The 21928-nt window shown below is 36.8% G+C and overlaps 1 protein-coding gene across 1 annotated transcript in view; it reads right to left on the bottom strand.

The window, feature by feature from the left end:
• The window catches only part of AMPH (amphiphysin), a 519511-nt gene that overhangs the window by 140538 nt on the left and 357045 nt on the right, over positions 1 to 21928 (bottom strand). The window contains exons 8-10 of the mRNA XM_053714425.1: positions 20179 to 20254; positions 9841 to 9923; positions 3337 to 3475 (exon numbers count right to left, since the gene is read on the bottom strand). Of these exons, the coding sequence (XP_053570400.1) occupies positions 3337 to 3475; positions 9841 to 9923; positions 20179 to 20254 (298 nt within the window). The remainder of the gene's footprint in view (positions 1 to 3336; positions 3476 to 9840; positions 9924 to 20178; positions 20255 to 21928) is intronic.

Here is a 21928-nt window from a genome sequence, read left to right as displayed (position 1 = left end):
GCAAAACTCGTAATCTCGCCGTTTGTGTTTACCACCTCAAATGGAAGTTTATTCCATGAATTCACCACCCTTTCTGTAAAAAAATGCTTCCTCATAATTCTCCTGAATCTGCTACCTTCTAACTTGTTTTGGCATTTATTTTTTTTGTGGAAAATGCTTTCAGCTTCTATTTTATTAAGTCCCTTCATATATTTGAAGGTTTCTATCATGTCACCCCTTTCCCGTCTATCCTCTAAACTATACATATTTAGATCATAGAGTCTTTCTTTGTACGTTTTATATTTTAGACCATGTACCATTTTAGTAGCCCTTTTTTTGGACAGATTCTAGTTTATCTATATCTTTCTGATGATATGGTCTCCAGAACTGTACACAGTATTCCAGATTTGGCCTAACTAATGATCTGTAAAGTGGCATAAGAACCTTGCTATTTCTGCTACTTATACCTCTCCCAACCAAGTGTTTGACTGACCCTACTGGCTGCACTACTGCATTGTGTACCAAATTTTAAATCATCCGAAATAATAATTCCCAAGTCCCTTTCTTCTTTAGTTACAGTCAGTAATGTACCATTGAAACTATGGGGTAGATTTATCATGGTGAGGACGGAAATTATCTGCTGTAGCGATCAAGTCCACCGCACATCGATAAATGCTGACAGCATACGCTGTTGGCATTTATCATTACACAAGCAGTTCTGGTGAACTGCTTGTGCAATGCCGCCCCCTGCAGATTTGCAGCCAATCGGCCACTAGCAGGGGTGCCAATCAACCCGATCGCGCAGATACAGCAGCATCAAGCTCCATTCGGAACTTGATGAATCGGGCTCTATAATTGGCCTTTGGGTTTTTGGTTCCTATATGCATAATTTTGTTCTTGGTAATATTAAATGTCATATCCTATTTATTTGACCAGTCCTCTAGGTTTTTAATATCACTGTTCATTTGATCAACCCCTCCTGGAACATCAACTCTGTTACAAATTTTTGTATCATCAGCAAACAAGCAAACCTTCTCCTTAAAGGGCCATTATACACTCATTTTTTCTTTCCATAAATGTTTTGTAGATGATCTATTTATAAAGCCCATAAAGTTAGTTTTTTAAAAAAATTTATAATTTTGCTTATTTTTAAATAACATTGCTCTGATTTTCAGACTCCTAACCAAGCCCAAAAGTTTTATTTGAATACCGTCAGCTACCTTCTCCAGCTTGCTCCTGTTTGTGTAAAGGGTCTTTTCATATGCAAAAGAAGGGGGAGGGGGGAGTGTCTTATTTCCCACTTGCAGTGGGCTTTCCAGCTACCTTTTCAACAGAGCTAAACTGAAAGCTTCTAATTCCTTTTTTAAAACCATTTTATACTTGATTTTTATATCAGTATCTGTGCATCTCTTTTCTTTATAGTAGTGTCGATTACATGCAGTTATATGAAAATGAGTGTATACTGTCCCTTTAAGCCCACTTCCAATATCACTTATGAACATGTTAAACAAAACAGGCCCAAGAACTGACCCTTGGGGAACAACACTAGTAACTGATGCCTAATTTGAATGTATTCCATTAATTAAAACCCTCTGTCGTCTATCTTTAAGCCAGCATTCTACCCACTTAACAATCTTAGCATCTACTCTAAGGCAATACATTTTGTGAACAAGTTTGTGGGACGGTGTCAAATGATTTGCTAAAGTCTAGATATGCAACATCAACGGCTCCCCCTGGTCTATTAATTTAGTTACATGGTCAAAGAAATCAATTAGATTAGTCTGACATGATCTTCCAGCAGTGAAACCATGCTGTCCTTTGTCTTCTAAGTTGTTTGTCTGAAGTCTTTCCTTTAATAGAGTTTCCATTAATTTCCCTGCAATTGAGGTCAAACAGACTGGCCTATAGTTAGCAGAATCTTCCCTACTACCCTTTTTATGAAAATGGACTACATTGGCAATTTTTGAGTCTTTTGGAACAACTCCTGTTCTGTTAGAAGTGACTTTTTTAAGCACTTTATTTAATTCTGTTAATGGTTGTTGTTTTACCTACATGGAGCAGAATATTCACAAGCATTCATCTTGTGAATTAGATTTTAAATCTGCAACTGTATAGTTCAAAGGTAAAGTCACTTGGCATTTTCTACAATAGGGGCTTTTGTATTTGGACAACAATTATGTGTTTTCAATTGGTAGGCAACTAGGAGAGAACCCCACCCTAAGTTTCTAGGATCTATATAAAGAGATAGGTATTAGCTCTGCTAATATTATCTCAATGGATCTAATCTAAATAAGGATAGCATTAAGTGCAAGAGTTATTTCAGGAGTTATTCAGAGTTAGTCAGTGAAGAGGTTAAATATTGTAGTCATTTGATAGAGTATCTACATATATATTTAAAAATGTCTCAGATTAAGTGCAATGGATGCTTTTCCCTGTCTGATCATGCAGTATTCTGGAGATTTAGAGGCTGCCCATGAGTAAGCAGTTTTCTCTCTTATGGAAAGAAATAGCTTATCTTAAAGATACAATAAATAACGTCTGTTTGCTCAAAGCAGCCTCCTAAGGAAGCTGCACCTCTACCCCGGAGACTAAGAAAAAAGAGATGGACAACTGTTGGCTCAGGAAGGGTAAGAACAGTAGAACAACAACGGCATACTCCTAATCCTCTGTCTTTGAAAAGCTCTTATGATGCTATTACTGCTGGCATCTGTGAAGAGAGTACAACTGCTAGTACTTCTGACAGTGTAACAGGGAGGTCTGAGTTTCTGGTGTCTGAATTTGCAAACAAGAAATCCAAGGTAAGAACTGCAAATGTAAATTTCTGTAAGACTTTGTTAATAGGTGACTCTGTTTTAAGAAATGTACAGATAGATGACGATAAAGGAGATTTGAGAGAGGTTAGATGTATTTCAGGTTCTACTGCTCACAGAGATTTAAGTGTATAGAATAAAATGTTGACTTGCTGTTAATATAAAAATAATACAAACAAAAATAATAGTAGAAATGTTATCATATTGTAGAATGAGATAATACAGTTGAGAGAGTAGTGATATATTATGTGACTGAATTTAAATATCATATTCAGTATTTGAATGTCAACATTCTATAAACATTTGAATTTTGACTTAGGCTAACTAAGCCTGTGTCTAGAACATCAGGAATTAGGAGAGGCAGAAGATTTGAGGGACATATACATGGTATGTCCTCTAAATGTTTTATTCATTTTATTACAAATGAATGATTCCTGGATCTCTGTGGGTACATGAATATCTCTATACTCTGGTTGTGAAAAATATATGTGGGAATCATCTTATCTTGTTTTACCTATTTTTTTTTTCTTTTCTATTTTGTACATACCTGTGACGGTGATTTGGGTCGTGCTGGGGCCGGTGAAGCAGGTGCTAAATTATGATTGGGACTAGCTAAAGGACTAGGGATCTGTGGTGGTTCTTCAGGAGGAGATGGTGTCTTTGCAATGCGAAGAGGTCCTGAATCACTACAAAAATAAATAATAATAAAAAAAAATCAATAGTGGCTGGTAAATCATTCTCAGAAACTGGAAATATAACCAGGTAAATATATAAGCAGCTAATAATCTAGCATATGAATAAATCTTTGAACTTCAAACTTTTACATGGTTAAGTAGGTGTACAGAATAAAATGTTGATTTGCTGTTAATATAAAAAGCATACAAACAAAAATAATAGTAGAAATGTTATCATATTGTAGAATGAGATAATACAGTTGAGAGAGTAGTAATATATTATGTGACTGAATTCCAGGTTATTTGAACTTCATAACTTTATCAATAAATGGTTACAAATACAATTTAGGGAAATAAATAACCTCATTTTCACCTTGTTTAAACCCATTTCATATTCTGCGGAGAGTAGATATCCAACCTTTCTCATTAAAAGCTTTTATTTTTTCAGTTTGTTTTTCTTACTCATGTATCACATGATTTCTTATGATAGATCTATATATCAATTTGATCTTTTGTCTAACAGCATTTATCTTTATAGTAATTTGACAATATTATCAGGTTGTAACATGTAAGGGCAAACTAATTACAATTACACATTTATATAATAGCAGAACGTATTACAGAAAACATAAAGTTTTAAAGTCCTTAAATTTAAAGGGTCAGAAATAATGATGCTTTGTCATCTAAAATAAATCAAATGTATTAAGGTTAAAATAATATTCATGATTGTTTTAAAAATAAAATCTTAAAAGCATCTGATGTTTCATTAAACACTCTTTATTTGCAATTTACCAACTACAGTTTATCAAAAAGAAAGTGCAACATAAAATTAAGTCAGCATTTTAATACAGTATTTACTAGAGAAATATAGGTTTTCAATATTTACAAAACCATGTGAAAGGAAGAAAACCATAACATTGAGAGCCCTATCTACTTAAAGGGATATGAAACCCAATTTTTTTTTTTTCTTTCATGATTTAGATAGAGCATGCAATTCTGTAGCCACCAATAAGCAAACGATACCTAGGGTGCTGAACTAAAAATTGTGTGACTCCTAAGCTTACATTTCTGATTTCTCAAATAAAGATACCAAGAAAAAGATGCTTAAAATAGAATGCTCAATCTGAATCATGAAAGATAATTTTGGGTTTCATTTACCTTTAATGGGACAGTAAACATATAAAATAATGTGACATAATTATGCACTAGCAACACCTTATTAAACCGAGAGATTGAGAGATTTACCCCTACAAAGGTTTACTTACATTCCTTTCCTCGGCAAAATGATTCCCCCCCCCCTCAAAAGCACGTCACGGTCGCACTGTCTAATCACAGCAAGCCTGATCGCAGAATGTAGTTGAACAGAATGTAGTGTTCTCCCGTGCTGGGTAAAGACATTTCTGCTTTTTTTCATGCTATATTTATGCCGTGATTGGGTGAGCTGTGATTACACAGCACACCTATGAGGCACTTTTGAGGGGAAAAAATCAGAAGAGGCTGGTGAGGAATGGAAGTTAAGTAAACCTTTAAGGGTGTATCCCCTTAAATCGCTTTTGTTTTTTAAGGTATCACTAGGGTAATGTTACGGAATTTTGCACATAATACAGATTATGTAACATTATTTTTTAAGTTTACTGTCCCTTTATTCTCTGTTTAGATTATATTCTTAAAGGGCACCGCGAGATCCCTCACAAGAGTCTAGAAAAGCACATTTTGTTATATCTTTTTGAGGGGTGTTCCCTGCATTTCTATACGTGAGGAGAAACAAGCACAGTGCAATATAACACTGTATCACATTACTGTTTTGTTGCATTTACTCTTTGTGCTTTGTGTTTTAATGTAACTCGGACTTCAAATTGTGGCCTTTAATTTTTTTTGTTTTTTTTACATTTAAGCTTTATACTTTCTAAGTTGAGTTTTAATGTATTTAGATTATACTCTGTATATTTTAATGAAAATGAATGTAAATCTCCTGTGAATAGTCAGTATTTGTTTCATTTTAAAGAAATAGTTTAGTCAGAATTAACTTTTCATGATTCAGATAGAGCATGCAATTTTAAGCAACTTTCTAATTTGCTCCTATTATCAAATGTTCTTTGTTCTCTTAGTATCTTTATTTGAATGTAAGCTTAGGAGCCTGACCATTTTTGATTCAGCACCTGGGTAGCGCTTGCTGATTGGTGGCTACATTTAGACACCAATTAGAAAGCGATACCCAGGTCCTGAACCAAAAATGGTCCGGCTTCTATGCTTATATTCTAGCTTTTTTAAATAAAGATTACCAAGAGAACAAAGAAAAATTGATAACAGGAGTAAATTGAAAAGTTGCTTCAAATTGCATGCTCTATCGGAATCATGGAAGTTTAATTTTGTCTAGACTATTCCATAAAATTAAACAAATATTGAATAGCGCAGCAGATGAATATTTGGAAAACTAATTTTTTTGAATTTTTGTTATAAAAATTTGTCCGAAACAAATTTTTCATTGCTGCACATGTCTATTATTCACATTGAGCCATTGCAATGGCTTCCCAATGCCAATATCATTTGTAACAATTGTCAGGTGTAGAGAGGCTAATCAGGGATGGTTCCTGTGTAATTTAATGCATTTTTTCTAGATTTCATTTACTTTTCATGAAACAAAAGAGAGTAGATTAAAGTATGATTTAATAAATGCTTTATAGATAAAATCAGACTTTACTGTCTAAGGATAAGAACTGATGACTGTATTCATCTGAGTTCAAGACATTCTGATACATTTTAAACATTTCAAAGATTCTCTAATTAACACATGCAAGAACATTTTATAATAATATTAACAACATACACCACGTCCGGAGGTTTTAGTCTATCAGCTAAATAGATCTATGGGCTAGAGAAATAAAGCTATTTATCTCTGCATGTTTGCTGTCAAAGGTACAGCAAGCAGTGCATTAGCTATGATGTCTTTCAACCACTCACCATCGTTGTCTGTGAAAGTGTGAAAAAATGGAATGAGTGATAATTAACAAATGGTTAATGATACAATTATATACTACATACATACATACACAAAGATCAATCTAGTCTGTCAAGTTTTAATAAATTTAGACTATTAGATGTTACCAATTAACTAACATTCCTTATAAATGAAGACTTTTCATATCATTTCTACAACAGGTTAGCTACCAAAAACAAACTTTATTGAAGCCTTAGGAAACAAGGAAAATATTTAGCTTATCAGCCCTTTTTTCATACCATATATTGTGTGCATTCTACTAATATATATATATATATGTTTAAAGTAATCAGTGTAGTTTATTTAATATATTGCACGACAACCTAAATGTTGCCTATTTGTGACCCAAAGTTTCAATACGTCATTTTACACTATGAAGTTGGTGCTGGAGGAGAATCTTATTTTGGAAAGGTGTGGTGGCTCCTTTTTACCACTGTGCATCATTCAAATAGGCTTAGTGTTGCATCAGAAGGATTGCATCCTGTCATCTAATTTCAACATGTTATGTTACAGTAAGATTGATACAGATTTTTTTTCTCCTGTATGGCTCACTGATTTTTCCTCTGTGTGTTACTAGATTTAAAAAAAAATAGATTTTAAAGTCTAAAAAGTTGTACTATGCCACATTTCTGAAAAAGATGGAGACCAGTTATCAAGAAAATACCGAACATAGGCCAAGATTCCAATCTACCTGAATGGCCCTCTGATACGTTATTCTGGGGTTTTCAAAATCTAACCCAATACAATCCATTTGTCAACACAATAACCCTTTTAAATAATGGTTTTCAAAGGCATTTGGCTCAAATAAACACCCCTTATATTTTAAAGCAATTTTCACATTTTCAATTTTCAAAAACTTTTTTCGCCTATTTCCAGTACTTGTTCTTAGCTTTTTTCCAATGTTAAAGTCCTTGTACACTACACATTTAATAAACCAAATTGTTTTTTGTTTAGTAAAACATTGACATTATAGTTCAAATCATACTTTAAACTTAAAGCATAAATAAATAAAAATAAAATAAATTTTTAATTAAATGCGTCCAATAATTAATAATGGAACCCCAGATTTTTCATTCATGACCCAGACAGAGCAAACAATTAAAAAAAAAAGTTTCCAGTTTTCTTATGTTATCAAATTAGAATCCTTTTCAATGTATTCTTTGCTGAAGAGAATACCTTGATAGGTAGTGTTCCCATGTCTGGTAACACTTAATTGCAACAAACACTGCCACTACCTATAGCACTTGAAAATGTATAACTGTTATAAGTATGGCCATACATTGCACACTCCAGCACCTTCCTAGTTGCTTTTCAACAAGGGGTTATGAAAGAACAAAGTAAATTGATAATATCAGTAAATTGTAAACTTTTTGAAAAATGTACACTCTATCTAAGCATGAGAAAACTATTTTGGGTTTCCTGTCCCTTTAATATTATTGGTTAAGCGAAAAATCACCATATTAGGCATTCATCAACATTTGATTTATGTCAGGTCATACTTTTTTGGCTAAATATGCTTTCCTTTCATGAAGATATCTGGGAGGCACTTCCCGAAAGCCGACCCATGATTTGTGGGTGGTGCCTCATTGGGAGAGCAAGAATGGGCGTGTCATGGGTGGAGCCATGCATATCACCGGCAGGATTGGACTGTTGCGGGCAGGGTTGGGGGTGACGTCCGCAAAGCCAGCAGCAGCTGCTGCAATGCCTGGGCAGAATGGTGGTTGTAAGCTACCATTGGGACTAATCTGAGCCTGGCAAGTCCATTGCTTCTCACCCTGCATTCACATTTCTGGCCTCTCTTCCTTCTTGTTTTTTTTTATCCTGGGTTGGAGCAGCAGCAGAGAAAAAAAATCTATTTTGATACATCAATTCTATGTAAAATAAATATGCTGACTGTTAACCATATAGAGAGCTCCAGGTCTTCTTTGCATCATCGGAGTTAAGAAGAAATGAAAAGGCTGGAAAGAAGGGAATGAGAGGGTAGAAGGGGAGTAAATGGGGGACTGAGAGACAGTATGAGGACGATCTATCTTTGTTTTTATACAAACCTGGATCCAGCTAAATCTAACTTATACAAGCACAACTTTGTCCTTCTAGATTCATGTCTAATTTATACAAACACAATTATCTTGACAAACTTTTTATACAAATGCACACAGACTCAAAGTCTCTCTTCTCTCTCGATAGTGGGCAGGATCATGACTGTGGGCATGTCTGGGCATTTCATTTTATGGGTAGAGCTAAGTGAAATTCTGCAATTTGAGACATATGGCTGTCCCAGCAGGATAGAGATCAGAATAGGGACAGTTGGTAGGTCTGTTATTATACAAAAGTTTTTTAACCCCTTAACAACCAGCACTGTACCCGTAGCCGGGTGGGACCACTACACTGCAGAAAAATTTCCATAGTGAGAGTGGGAGGGAGGGAGGGAGAGGGGGGCTAGAGTAGAGAGGGGGAATTAGAGGGGAGAGAAAAAGATCGCTTGGAGGGGGTAGGTGGGGTAAATAAGGGGGAGCAGCTTCACTACAGAATTTTTTAAAGGAAATGAAATAAAAAATGTATAGAAAACTGGGTACTGGCTGTCAGCTGCCAGTACCTAAGATGGCAGACACTAGTTAGAGGGTTGGAGGGATAGAGAGCTGTTTGGGAGAGATTGAGGCGGTGAGAAGGTAAGGGGGGTAATCCTACACTCCAGAAAATAATCATGGAAAAAAAAGGACTAAAACTTCACATTGGTAGACTGTCTGCCAGTATCTAACCTAAGGTGGCCAGTGGGGGTGAGGCAGGGTAGAGAGCTGTTTAGGAAAGATCAAGTAGGGATCAGGTTGTGGGAGGGTAATCTAAACTTAACCTTAAAAGCTACCTGATTAACCCCTTAACTGCTAGGAATTTCATAAGTGTGGTGCGCAGCTGCAATTAGCAGCCTTCTAATTGGCAAAAAGCAATGGCAAAGTCATGCATGTATATTTGTGAACAAATGGGATCTCAGAGAAGCTTTTACAATCATTTGTGTTATAACTCCACAAGCGGTATGTAAATAATTTCAGTGAGAACCTCAAATTTTACTATTGTTTTAATATGATCGCATTTTGCAGAAAAACAGTGGCATGAAACATACCAAAATGGACCTAGCTCAATACCTTGGGTTGTTTTTTGGTAAATTTTAGTCTGAAATGTCCGGTGCTTAAAGGGTGTACTATCCTCTATATAAAAAACACACCACAAACAACTCAGTCAGTATCTGAAGGTCATTAAGCAGGAATCTAGGCCCAAGTTTGTTAACAGGAATAACATAAATTAGAACAAAGTCTTTAATCTTATTTATTCTAATAAAAACTGGCATTTATAGCCCAAAGTACAGCACATAAAAGTTACTTACCTGGGTGCTCCTTGAATAGTAAAAGCCTTGTCAGCATGTTGGTCTCCCAGCTTGTTCATCACCTCATACAATTTGTGACACAGCTATCAAACATTAAAAAAATAGTTACTTTCACTTTGTCTAAAAAACAACAAATAATTCCATGATGTATTACTGTTTTTCAAGAATGCTTGTTTGTGTAAAAACTAACATTTTCTTGTCAGGCTTGAACAGATGTGTCCCTCTCCACCGAAGTGGTGGGAATTGTGATTATCAGCCAGTAAACATTAGCAGGAAGTACATAACTTGTAAATAGATTTCACTTATTTAATATATATATAACATTTTTTTCCCCTTAATGTGTTTCTAATGACTTGAAATTACTTGAAATGTATGTGAAATTGTCCTTTTATGTTTATTTGATATAGCTGTATTTTCTCATTGAATCCTTTGCCTATTGTTCTTAAGGACATCTCTCTCTCTTTTTCTCTCTCTCTTTTTCTCTCTTTCTTTTTCTCTTTCATGCTATTTATGGGTGGGCTTTTCAGTTACCAAAACCAGTTTTCTTTCTAGGTGGTAAGAGTCCACAAAATCCTTACTCATGGGAATTCACTTACTGGCCACCAGGAGGAAGCCACCCCACAACAAAGCTTCCTTCTTTCTCCCAGTAGTTTTTTGCCTCGTCAACTAGGAGCAGGTAAGGATAGAGGTGTTCCAGTTTTTGCGAATTACAGGGATGTTAATTCCTAAATTTCCTTCAATGGATAGTTCCTTGAAGAGAGGGTTTCAAGAGAGTACTGGCTGTACAGTTATACATCTCCTTGTTGGAGTTGATGCCACAAGCTTGACATGGGTGTCGCTGGGATAGTTCTTTAGCCTTGTCCTGTTTGGCCATGAAGTGTTCTCCTTCATATATCCTCTTCTGATAGTTACAGCACAGGATGGGCTATCTACTGTCTCCTAGGACTGCAATAGGGGCAAGAATAGTGAAAGGGTCTTTTACTGAGTAAGTACCCAAATGTTCTCTCAGCCAACGAGCCCTTAATGGTTGCAATTGATGTGTATTTAACCCATTACTGCAATAGTTTTTAATAACTCTTGTTAGGTAGTCTACATATGTACCTGTACAGATGCCCACAGTACTAATATATTATGGACAATAAGACATGGTAGTCTGTTTATTCTAGACTTTATCTAGCTTCCTATTAAGACATAATATATTGTTTGTGTCCATATAACTTTGGCAACTAGCTTAGCCGCTCTTCTTACCACTGGTTGGTGCCACGCTCAAGTTCCCCCTTTATTCTGCCTTTAGATTTATCATCTGCACTGGAGCTACTTTTGTGGTGCAGTGAGCTGGGTGACTGAGTGCAGGGTAACGGTCCGGTCAGAGTGGACTATGGTCTTTTTGCTAGCTGTGATATACAAACCACGCTGCGCTGGGGGATACTTGTTTGGCACGCAAAGTCTATAGTAACCAGTATTACAGGAGCGACTAGGGGCTCCTCCTCAAAATGACTTGAAATTACTTGAAATGTATGTGAAATTGTCCTTTTATGTTTATTTGATATAGCTGTATTTTCTCATTGAATCCTTTGCCTATTGTTCTTAAGGACATCTCTCTCTCTTTTTCTCTCTCTCTTTTTCTCTCTTTCTTTTTCTCTTTCATGCTATTTATGGGTGGGCTTTTCAGTTACCAAAACCAGTTTTCTTTCTAGGTGGTAAGAGTCCACAAAATCCTTACTCATGGGAATTCACTTACTGGCCACCAGGAGGAAGCCACCCCACAACAAAGCTTCCTTCTTTCTCCCAGTAGTTTTTTGCCTCGTCAACTAGGAGCAGGTAAGGATAGAGGTGTTCCAGTTTTTGCGAATTACAGGGATGTTAATTCCTAAATTTCCTTCAATGGATAGTTCCTTGAAGAGAGGGTTTCAAGAGAGTACTGGCTGTACAGTTATACATCTCCTTGTTGGAGTTGATGCCACAAGCTTGACATGGGTGTCGCTGGGATAGTTCTTTAGCCTTGTCCTGTTTGGCCATGAAGTGTTCTCCTTCATATATCCTCTTCTGATAGTTACAGCACAGGATGGGCTATCTACTGTCTCCTAGGACTGCAATAGGGGCAAGAATAGTGAAAGGGTCTTTTACTGAGTAAGTACCCAAATGTTCTCTCAGCCAACGAGCCCTTAATGGTTGCAATTGATGTGTATTTAACCCATTACTGCAATAGTTTTTAATAACTCTTGTTAGGTAGTCTACATATGTACCTGTACAGATGCCCACAGTACTAATATATTATGGACAATAAGACATGGTAGTCTGTTTATTCTAGACTTTATCTAGCTTCCTATTAAGACATAATATATTGTTTGTGTCCATATAACTTTGGCAACTAGCTTAGCCGCTCTTCTTACCACTGGTTGGTGCCACGCTCAAGTTCCCCCTTTATTCTGCCTTTAGATTTATCATCTGCACTGGAGCTACTTTTGTGGTGCAGTGAGCTGGGTGACTGAGTGCAGGGTAACGGTCCGGTCAGAGTGGACTATGGTCTTTTTGCTAGCTGTGATATACAAACCACGCTGCGCTGGGGGATACTTGTTTGGCACGCAAAGTCTATAGTAACCAGTATTACAGGAGCGACTAGGGGCTCCTCCTCAAAATAATTTGTGACAGGCGCTAGTCATTGTAATAGGGTAGGAATTCCTTATTCCTATATTACACATTTTAGACACTTCCTTCTGTTCCCTGATGAGGTCTGCTTTGTTGCCACACTTGGAGGGGGTGTATCACTGGTGCTGGAGGACACTCTGTGTCTGGACTACGATTGGGCATTCGGTTTGCTCTTCTTGTGTGTCCCGAATTCAGAGATTAATTTTCCTCTCTGCAGTTGCAATCAACATAGTTCTTTTAGAATTTGAGTCAAGATATGGGAAGAGTTTCCTCTGAGTTGTTAGACTCCTACTTTATGGGATGACCTCTAGCTCTGAAATCATCTTAGCAGCTCTTTGATTTTACCAGTTGGTTTGTTGGTCCAATGTTACTACTCCGAGGGTGCTCAAGCAGAAATGTTTACAATGTTTTTCTTTGCTCCGCCTTGTCTCGGAGATTGCAGTACAAGGGTCTGGGCCAGATATTCTTTGCTCCGCTATGAATCTTTTTCCTTTGGCAGCATTGCTTGCTTGTGGGTATCCTAGATCACTCAGCAGAGTTTCTAACTTTTAATCTGTGGGTCCAGAGTTTCTGTCCTTTTTGGGTGTAGGTGCCTTTCAATTTCAGTCTCTAACTTTATCGGTTTGGAGATTGATCTTTTTTCGATAGAGTTGTATCTACCTCGGTACTATAATTTTTATTTTAGGCCTGTTAGCCTGTCTCTTTATAGATTTTCCACAAGGAGCGGAAATGTGTATCCAGGTACACAGTTCGGGGTTATGTGTGGCATTCTGTTAGCATCCTTGAATCTTTCCATCCCTTCAGGATGTAATTGAAGGACTTGCCGGTCAGCATCCCTTCTCTTTTCAATAGACCAGGTGTCGTGGTCTGTATCCTGGATGTCTTGTCATATTTTTGCTATTTCTTTTCAATTTTTTTTCTGTCTCGGTGGAGAAAGTTCTAGGTAGGAAGGTTTTTCAGGTGTTAGTTTATGGTAATGGGTGCCTGCCTTCTTGTTTCCCATCCGTTTTTCATTTGTGGACTAATTAGCTTTGGTATTGGTTCCCACAAGTAAGAATTTTGTAGACACTTACCACCTAGAAAGAAAACATAATTTATGCTTACCTGATAAATTCCTTTCTTTCTTGGTGGATAAGAGTCCACAAACCTGCCCCTTTTTATTGGTTGGTGGCAGTTATAGTTTGCACCTCTTTATCCTACTATCTTTCTTACTTCTTCCTCCTTTTCCTTGGCTATCCGTACTACTGGGAGAGGGAAGCAGGAGGGATACTTAAAGCTTTGTTGTGGGGTGTCTTTGCCTCCTCATGGTGGCCAGGAAGTGAATTCCCATGAGTAAGGATTTTGTGTGAACTCTTACCACCAAGAAAGAAAGAAAGAAAGAAATTTATCAGGTAAGCATAAATTGTTATTTCAGATAAAACATATCTCTCTTCTCCCCCACTTGGAGGTTAATTTATGCTGCTGCTGTCCCTTGTTTACATAGCAATATTCATATATTCAGTACAGGTATAAACAGGTACACACAGCTGTTTCAAATGACAAAATAAAGGAAAATGAGCTGTTTGTAAACATATACTGCAAAAGGTAAAGTGGATCATTGAGAAAACATTAAAGGGGAGAGCATTTAACAATACAAACTCCCTTTAGTTGGTAAGCGTAATACAGCTTAAAGGAATATATTGTTAGGTTTTATCCAGGAAGATATTGTTTAATTTATGCCACTAATGCCCAGTAGAGACAGGTTCGTTTTATACTTTCTGGCACCTCAACTTCTTATGACATCATCACTATCGTGTGAAGCCACAACTGTCAGTTCACAAACATAAAACTTTGAAGATAAAGCTAATCGATAAGGCATACAGTTTTTTTTTTTATTGTTTGTACTGGCCACCCAAGTGTGCAGATAATTAAGATCATAGAGTGTCTTATCACTTGGCCATGTACAAAAGTGTCCTTCTGAGATAGTGCACCCGAAGACCACTAAATACAGTAAAATTAAATAGCTGACAAATACACAATAAATGGACAATGAAAAAGCACTTTGAATTAGAAATGAGCTGTAGAATAGTTTCTGGCAAATTTCAAAGTTAATCCAGTGTTCCCTTCCAATGTACCATGTGACAGCTATCAGCCAATTACAAAATGTATATACTATATACCTTTGCAGATGTTCAGTAGGAGCTGAAGCCTCAGAAAGGGTACATTTTGATAATGGAAATATACTGGACATTTTTATTAAATTGTGTGCTTTATCTGAATCATGAAACATTAATTTTCACTTCAGTGACCCTTAATTCCTCATAAAATTATGACAGGAGCGAGCTGCACTTAGTGCTATGGCGCGGTCGGGCCGGGCTGTGACTATACAGCTGGCCCGATGCGCTGACTAAATATAACAGACCCGCTCAGCAGAGAGCAGAGAGCGGGTCTGTAAAAGCGCCATATTTTTTACATATTAAAAGGAAAAAAAGACTTTTAGAACTATAGCACTTAAATAATGTTATATAATTCCGCTATTAAGGGGAAAGCCTAATTAAAAAACTAACTCAGTTGGACCTGTTATTTTTGCATTACTGACCCTAATTTTCTAACCTCTTCCTTCCCTCCACTTATTGGTATCCTGGTTTTCAGGGGCTGCCCAAGCTCTGCCCAGTACATGCCCTGTCACACCAATGACCCATCTAGCCACATCCACAATAACCATCTGTCCTGCCCATCACATTACCCATCCCCTCCCATCATGGCCACACCCTTAGAATGTTGGTGGGACAACTCCCACAAGTACTCTAAGCTCCCAATCCTGGAAAAAGCATGTGGGAAATGTTAAGAGAGATAAAGAAATACAATGAAAAATAAAAGGGTGAAAACAGTTACTGTAAGTTAAAGATTGAGAAAAAGAATTATGTAAATGTACTCTGAAAAGGAGCTTTGTTCTGAAATTCTGTATTTTAAATATGTAAATAAGCCAGGCAGAAAAAACAAACATATATAAATCTGCACATAAAAAAACCCTGTCCTTATTGCCATATACATAAAATTTGTTTGCAAATGACAGCTGGGAAATGGAAAAAGAATAAAAAGGAATAGGTTTGAAAAAAATAGACATAAGCAAGGAAATCAGTATTGTTTGTGAAGCCATGTGTAATTTAATTCTAATGTAATTACTTATGTGAGACTGCATACCAGATTAAGAAGAAGCACCTTTTTAACATAATTATAATTACTTTTTGTTCTGAGATGGTAGAACAGAAAAAAGAACAAAATGTCAAAATACTGGAACATAAAGTACATATAGAGAAAAATATGAATGTGGTGATAGCCTCATATAGTAGTGATAGATAGTGTCATTCTATAACTTACGCCATAGCTCTGGTTAAAAGAATAGAAAGGACCAAATGTAAAGTTTTAAATAGAAGCATTTTTACAATATACGTCCATTAGCAAAAATGCTTCTAGTAAAAGTTATTACCGTTTTTTCAGCTACACAAACACATATGCACTGGCACAGGAATACAGTGAATTTATCAGCTAATTTTCTTTGAATTGGGGTATCAAATGGGGTCAGTAAAGGATTGAAATTGCTTCAAATTTGAAACCACCAATAATAGCCCCTCTGATAAGTATTTAAAGGCCATTCCCCTGTATTTTACATTTTTTTTAATATATATTTTGAAGTATTTGATATATTTTAAAGTAGAAGTCTTTTGATTTTTACTGTTATAGTCACCAGAGATATTGCAGGTTCGGTTCCAGATGACCGCAATAAAGCAAAAATAGCAATAAAGTGAGTTTGTTTCCTAGTGCATGTGAAAGTTATATTCACACTATACTGTAATCGATTAAGTGTGCAATATCATAATGTAATTTATAATAAAAAAAATGCTAAAAAAAATGCTGCAGGTGTTTATATCTAGGTATGTATAACTGTGTATTTATGTATTTATATGTGTATATATTTTGGAAAAATGGCTCAAATAGACTTGCTCAACATAGGGTTGCCAGAAACCTTCCATTTCTGTAAAAAGCAATATTTGTGAAGCGCAAAAAAGTATGCCTGTCTGTGTGTGTGTGTATGTATATATGTTTATATATATATATATATATATATATATATATATTTTAGTGTATATATAAATATATATATATTAGACACACAAGGGCATATTTATGATTGTGCGAGCGGGCATGATCCGATATAGCGGATCATGTCTGCTGCACATTGATAAATGCCGACAGCATACGCTCTCGGTATTTATCATTGCACCAGCCGCTAGCAGGGGTGTCAATCAACCCAATCGCATTCGATCAGGATGATTTCTGTCAATTTCTGTCTGCCGCCTCAGAGCAGGAGGACAGGTTATAGAGCAGCAGTCTTTAGACCGCTGCTTCATAACTTCTGTTTCCGGCGAGTCTTCAGGAAGCGTGATAAAGGAAGCTTGATAAATATGTCCCACACTGTGTATTTTTGGAAATACTGTAGCGTATCATGTCCGACAGACATTGCTAATTGGCGACAGCATACGCTTGTGCAATGCCGCCCCCTGCAGATTCGCGGCCAATCGGCCGCTAGCAGGGGGTGTCAATCAGTCCGATCGTATAGGATCGGACAGATTGAAAACCGCAGCCTCAGAGGTAGCGGACAAGTTATGGAGCAGCGGTCTTTAGACCGCTGCTTCATAATTGCTGTTTCCGGCGAGCCATTCGTCCCTTGTTAAATCTACCCCCATGAATTATTATATACAGGGAGTGCAGAATTATTAGGCAAATGAGTATTTTGACCACATCATCCTCTTTATGCATGTTGTCGTACTCCAAGCTGTATAGGCTCGAAAGCCTACTACCAATTAAGCATATTAGGTGATGTGCATCTCTGTAATGAGAAGGGGTGTGGTCAAATGACATCAACACCCTATATCAGGTGTGCATAATTATTAGGCAACTTCCTTTCCTTTGGCAAAATGGGTCAAAAGAAGGACTTGACAGGCTCAGAAAAGTAAAAAATAGTGAGATATCTTGCAGAGGGATGCAGCACTCTTAAAATTGCAAAGCTTCTGAAGCGTGATCATCGAACAATCAAGCGTTTCATTCAAAATAGTCAACAGGGTCGCAAGAAGCGTGTGGAAAAACCAAGGCGCAAAATAACTGCCCATGAACTGAGAAAAGTCAAGCGTGCAGCTGCCAAGATGCCACTTGCCACCAGTTTGGCCATATTTCAGAGCTGCAACCTCACTGGAGTGCCCAAAAGCACAAGGTGTGCAATACTCAGAGACATGGCCAAGGTAAGAAAGGCTGAAAGATGACCACCACTGAACAAGACACACAAGCTGAAACGTCAAGACTGGGCCAAGAAATATCTCAAGACTGATTTTTCTAAGGTTTTATGGACTGATGAAATGAGAGTGAGTCTTGATGGGCCAGATGGATGGGCCCGTGGCTGGATTGGTAAAGGGCAGAGAGCTCCAGTCCGACTCAGACGCCAGCAAGGTGGAGGTGGAGTACTGGATTGGGCTGGTATCATCAAAGATGAGCTTGTGGGGCCTTTTCGGGTTGAGGATGGAGTCAAGCTCAACTCCCAGTTTCTGGAAGACACCTTCTTCAAGCAGTGGTACAGGAAGAAGTCTGCATCCTTCAAGAAAAACATGATTTTCATGCAGGACAATGCTCCATCACACGCGTCCAAGTACTCCACAGCGTGGCTGGCAAGAAAGGGTATAAAAGAAGAAAATCTAATGACATGGCCTCCTTGTTCACCTGATCTGAACCCCATTGAGAACCTGTGGTCCATCATCAAATGTGAGATTTACAAGGAGGGAAAACAGTACACCTCTCTGAACAGTGTCTGGGAGGCTGTGGTTGCTGCTGCACGCAATGTTGATGGTGAACAGATCAAAACACTGACAGAATCCATGGATGGCAGGCTTTTGAGTGTCCTTGCAAAGAAAGGTGGCTATATTGGTCACTGATTTGTTTTTGTTTTGTTTTTGAATGTCAGAAATGTATATTTGTGAATGTTGAGATGTTATATTGGTTTCACTGGTAAAAATAAATAATTGAAATGGGTATATATTTGTTTTTTGTTAAGTTGCCTAATAATTATGCACAGTAATAGTCACCTGCACACACAGATATCCCCCTAAAATAGCTATAACTAAAAACAAACTAAAAACTACTTCCAAAACTATTCAGCTTTGATATTAATGAGTTTTTTGGGTTCATTGAGAACATGGTTGTTGTTCAATAATAAAATTAATCCTCAAAAATACAACTTGCCTAATAATTCTGCACTCACTGTAGAATGTCAATGGTCAGAGTGAAAAAAATGCTGTTGCACCTACTCTAATATTCAGAGATCAATTACAGGAAAATTAAATAATGTCAGAACATTGCAAATATTCTTTACTATGTATAATGTACTATGTATGAAAAGAAGTTTAAAAAAATCTATATAAATATAGGTCAAAGGAGTCATTTTAATTTATCAAACTAACATACAAGTACCTACACAGATCCAGGAACATTATTATAAATTACCGCCATGTAGAAAGGGTAATAACCTTCTGTTATCAAATTGGCTTTGTTCTCTTGGTATTATTAGTTAAAGAGTAAATCTAGGTAGGATCATATAAGCCTGTCTTTAGAACTCTATGACAGCAGTAATTTGTATCATTGTCTAATAGTGTCATACATTGTTGCAATCACTGCTGCTATAGAGTTCTAAAGGCACGTGAACGTTCCTGAGCTCCTTTGAGCCTACCTAGACTTGCTTTGTTTTCTTCACGTCCTTTGTTTAAAAGTAAGTTTGATAATGGAAGTAAATTGGAGGTTGTTTAGAATTGCATAGTCTATCTAAAACATAAACATTTTAATTTATATTACTGTCTCTTTAAATGTTACACAATGTTATTAAGATATATAGCCACTATTGCTTACTTTTATATATATATTTATATACAGTATATATATATAAATATCAAGCTTTATTTTATATCAAAAAGCAGTAATGCCATTCATATGGGACACAGCTTAAACTACAAATAGTAGTATTATTTTTTTATAAATTTAATAAAAACAGAATTTAATGAACTCATCCCAAAGTTTTACCTATGGGGCCGAATTATCAAGCTCCGAATGGAGCTTGATGCACCTTTTTTGCGTGAGCCTTCAGGCTTGCAGGAAACAGCAGTTATGAAGCAGCGGTCTAAAGACCACTGCTCCATAACTAGTCCGCCTGATCTGAGGCTGCGGACATCAATCCGCCCGATCCTATACGATCGGCTGATTGACACCCCCTGCTAGCGGCCGATTGGCTGCGAATCTGCAGGGGGCGGTATTGCACCAGCAGTTCACAAGAACTGCTGGTGCAATGATAAATGCAGACAGCACATTAATAAATCGGCCCCATGATCTTAAAATATGCTGCATCCTATAAATGTTATGTATAATCTGTCTCCTTTTATTATAGTAATTCCTATTGAGTATTGTGGCATCATTTAATTCTTCCCAGCCACTTAAAATGTATTGAGTTTTTAGGCTCTAGTATTTGAGTTGTCTTTTTGAAGGTTCCCATCAGCACAACAAGTGGGAATATGCATCTAATTGGTTAGTTTTCATATAGTAATACTCCACATTTTTCTTGTTTTTATGAAGCAAAGATTTTTTCAGTTATACAACAATATATTTTTCACTCACCCCTATGATTTCCTTGTGGAACTTTGCCTCTAGTCCAGATAGGTTTTGGAAGGTGTTCACATAGAAACCAATTCGTCTGGTTTGTTAACAAATTCCAATGAGAATCAAGGAAACAGAGCAGAAAAAAAAATAAGGAATATTATAAGATTTTATTTTTGTGAAATTAAGCTTAATTTGTGCTTTAAAATGTGTTTGCTTAGAATAAACATTACAACAAAAACTGGTGATAAAAAATGTAGTTTGAAGGTGTAAAGTCATTAGTTCACATTTCAAGTTAAAATTATACATCTATTTTTAAATAAAGATAACTATTTACTGTTTTACTCTGTCATAAATAATTTATGCATTTTCCCCTCTAAAAACAGTTCTACAGCTGCTACATAGTAATTGTTTTTTCACTGCAGTAGGTCATTGATATCTGGTTTTAATTGGCTAAAGTAAAAATATAATATAAGGGGCTATTTAAAGGCTGTATTCCTGCACCAACATTGCTAAACTAAACTGCAGAATATGTTGCTTAGCCTGTTAGCTGGGGACAAACAAAAATGCCTCCTCACAGAGCAAGGCAAATTAATTCTTGAAAGTTTCATGATTACGCACACATATACAGAAAGTTAAGATATCTCTTTTATATTTTAATTCCACAATTTAATCATTCTGTACATTCCTTTTTTACTGAATTATATAAAATGCTGTTCATTCTAATACACAAGATGTAATTGCAGAAATAACTCATATACAGGTTAAATCAACTCCATTTTCATCCCCTCAGTGTCCCTGGCATGTGCTTCCATTGAGGCATGAGGAGTATTTTCTAACATACAACACAAAATAAACAAAAAAATAAAATAATATGGTGCAGTTTTATTTAATGGAGGAAGTGATGCATGTTTGTCAGCATCTAAATACAATTTATTTAGTAAATGATGATGGTCCACAGTCCTCCATAACATATGTGATATATTTCCTGACACTAGGAGGAGGTCAAGAACCCATATCAGAGCTTAAAATCCCTCCAATCTCCAATCTCTCTCTTAGTTTTGTTCTTGGTCTCGTAGGAGATGGTTGAGAATAGAGATTGTTCCAGCTACTTAATTATGGATTATAAATTGGGAACTCAGACCTATGTGAGACCCACAGTCCCTAGGGAGTATCATTTACAAAGAAAATAGAAGAGAAATTTCACAGCACCTGAATAATACAGGGACACAGGAATACCCTATTATGTGCACAGCATTTCCCTAATGGGACTTCAGCCATAACTACCCTCAGGCATCATTGGGACTCCTACCTAGCCTCCCCTGAGGGACTCAGGCATTTCCTACTGCAAATATCTGCAGTACTTGATACCTGCACAGGAAGGGCGCTCTACATGATACTGCTGCAGCTGCATTGACATTGACATGCCTGGTAAGCCAGAGGAGGGATGCTGCATAGGGTAAAGGAGGGATGCTGCATAGGGTAAATGACTTTACACAGCACACATACAACCCAGAGGCTATTTGTAGGTTCTCTGACACAGGTACAGCATAGCCAGGGGACTTAACCTGCCCTCCTCATGACACATGACACAATTTTTTCTCTCTATCAGGTCCCCAAAGGATCTATCATAATTTGGAACACTACCTGGGAAGCTTCTGACCTTAAACAACCTTCTGGCAGCTCTAAGAGTAATTTTGGGGCACTTTTAAAATATAGGTGTATGGCCCTATAAGAAGACCGGCATTTAGTGCAATATGTGGTTTGATAA

Source organism: Bombina bombina, chromosome 5 (genome assembly GCF_027579735.1).
Source record: "Bombina bombina isolate aBomBom1 chromosome 5, aBomBom1.pri, whole genome shotgun sequence".
Lineage (NCBI taxonomy): Eukaryota > Metazoa > Chordata > Amphibia > Anura > Bombinatoridae > Bombina > Bombina bombina.
Note: the sequence above shows the minus strand (reverse complement) of the source record. Positions and strands in the feature narration are given on the sequence as shown.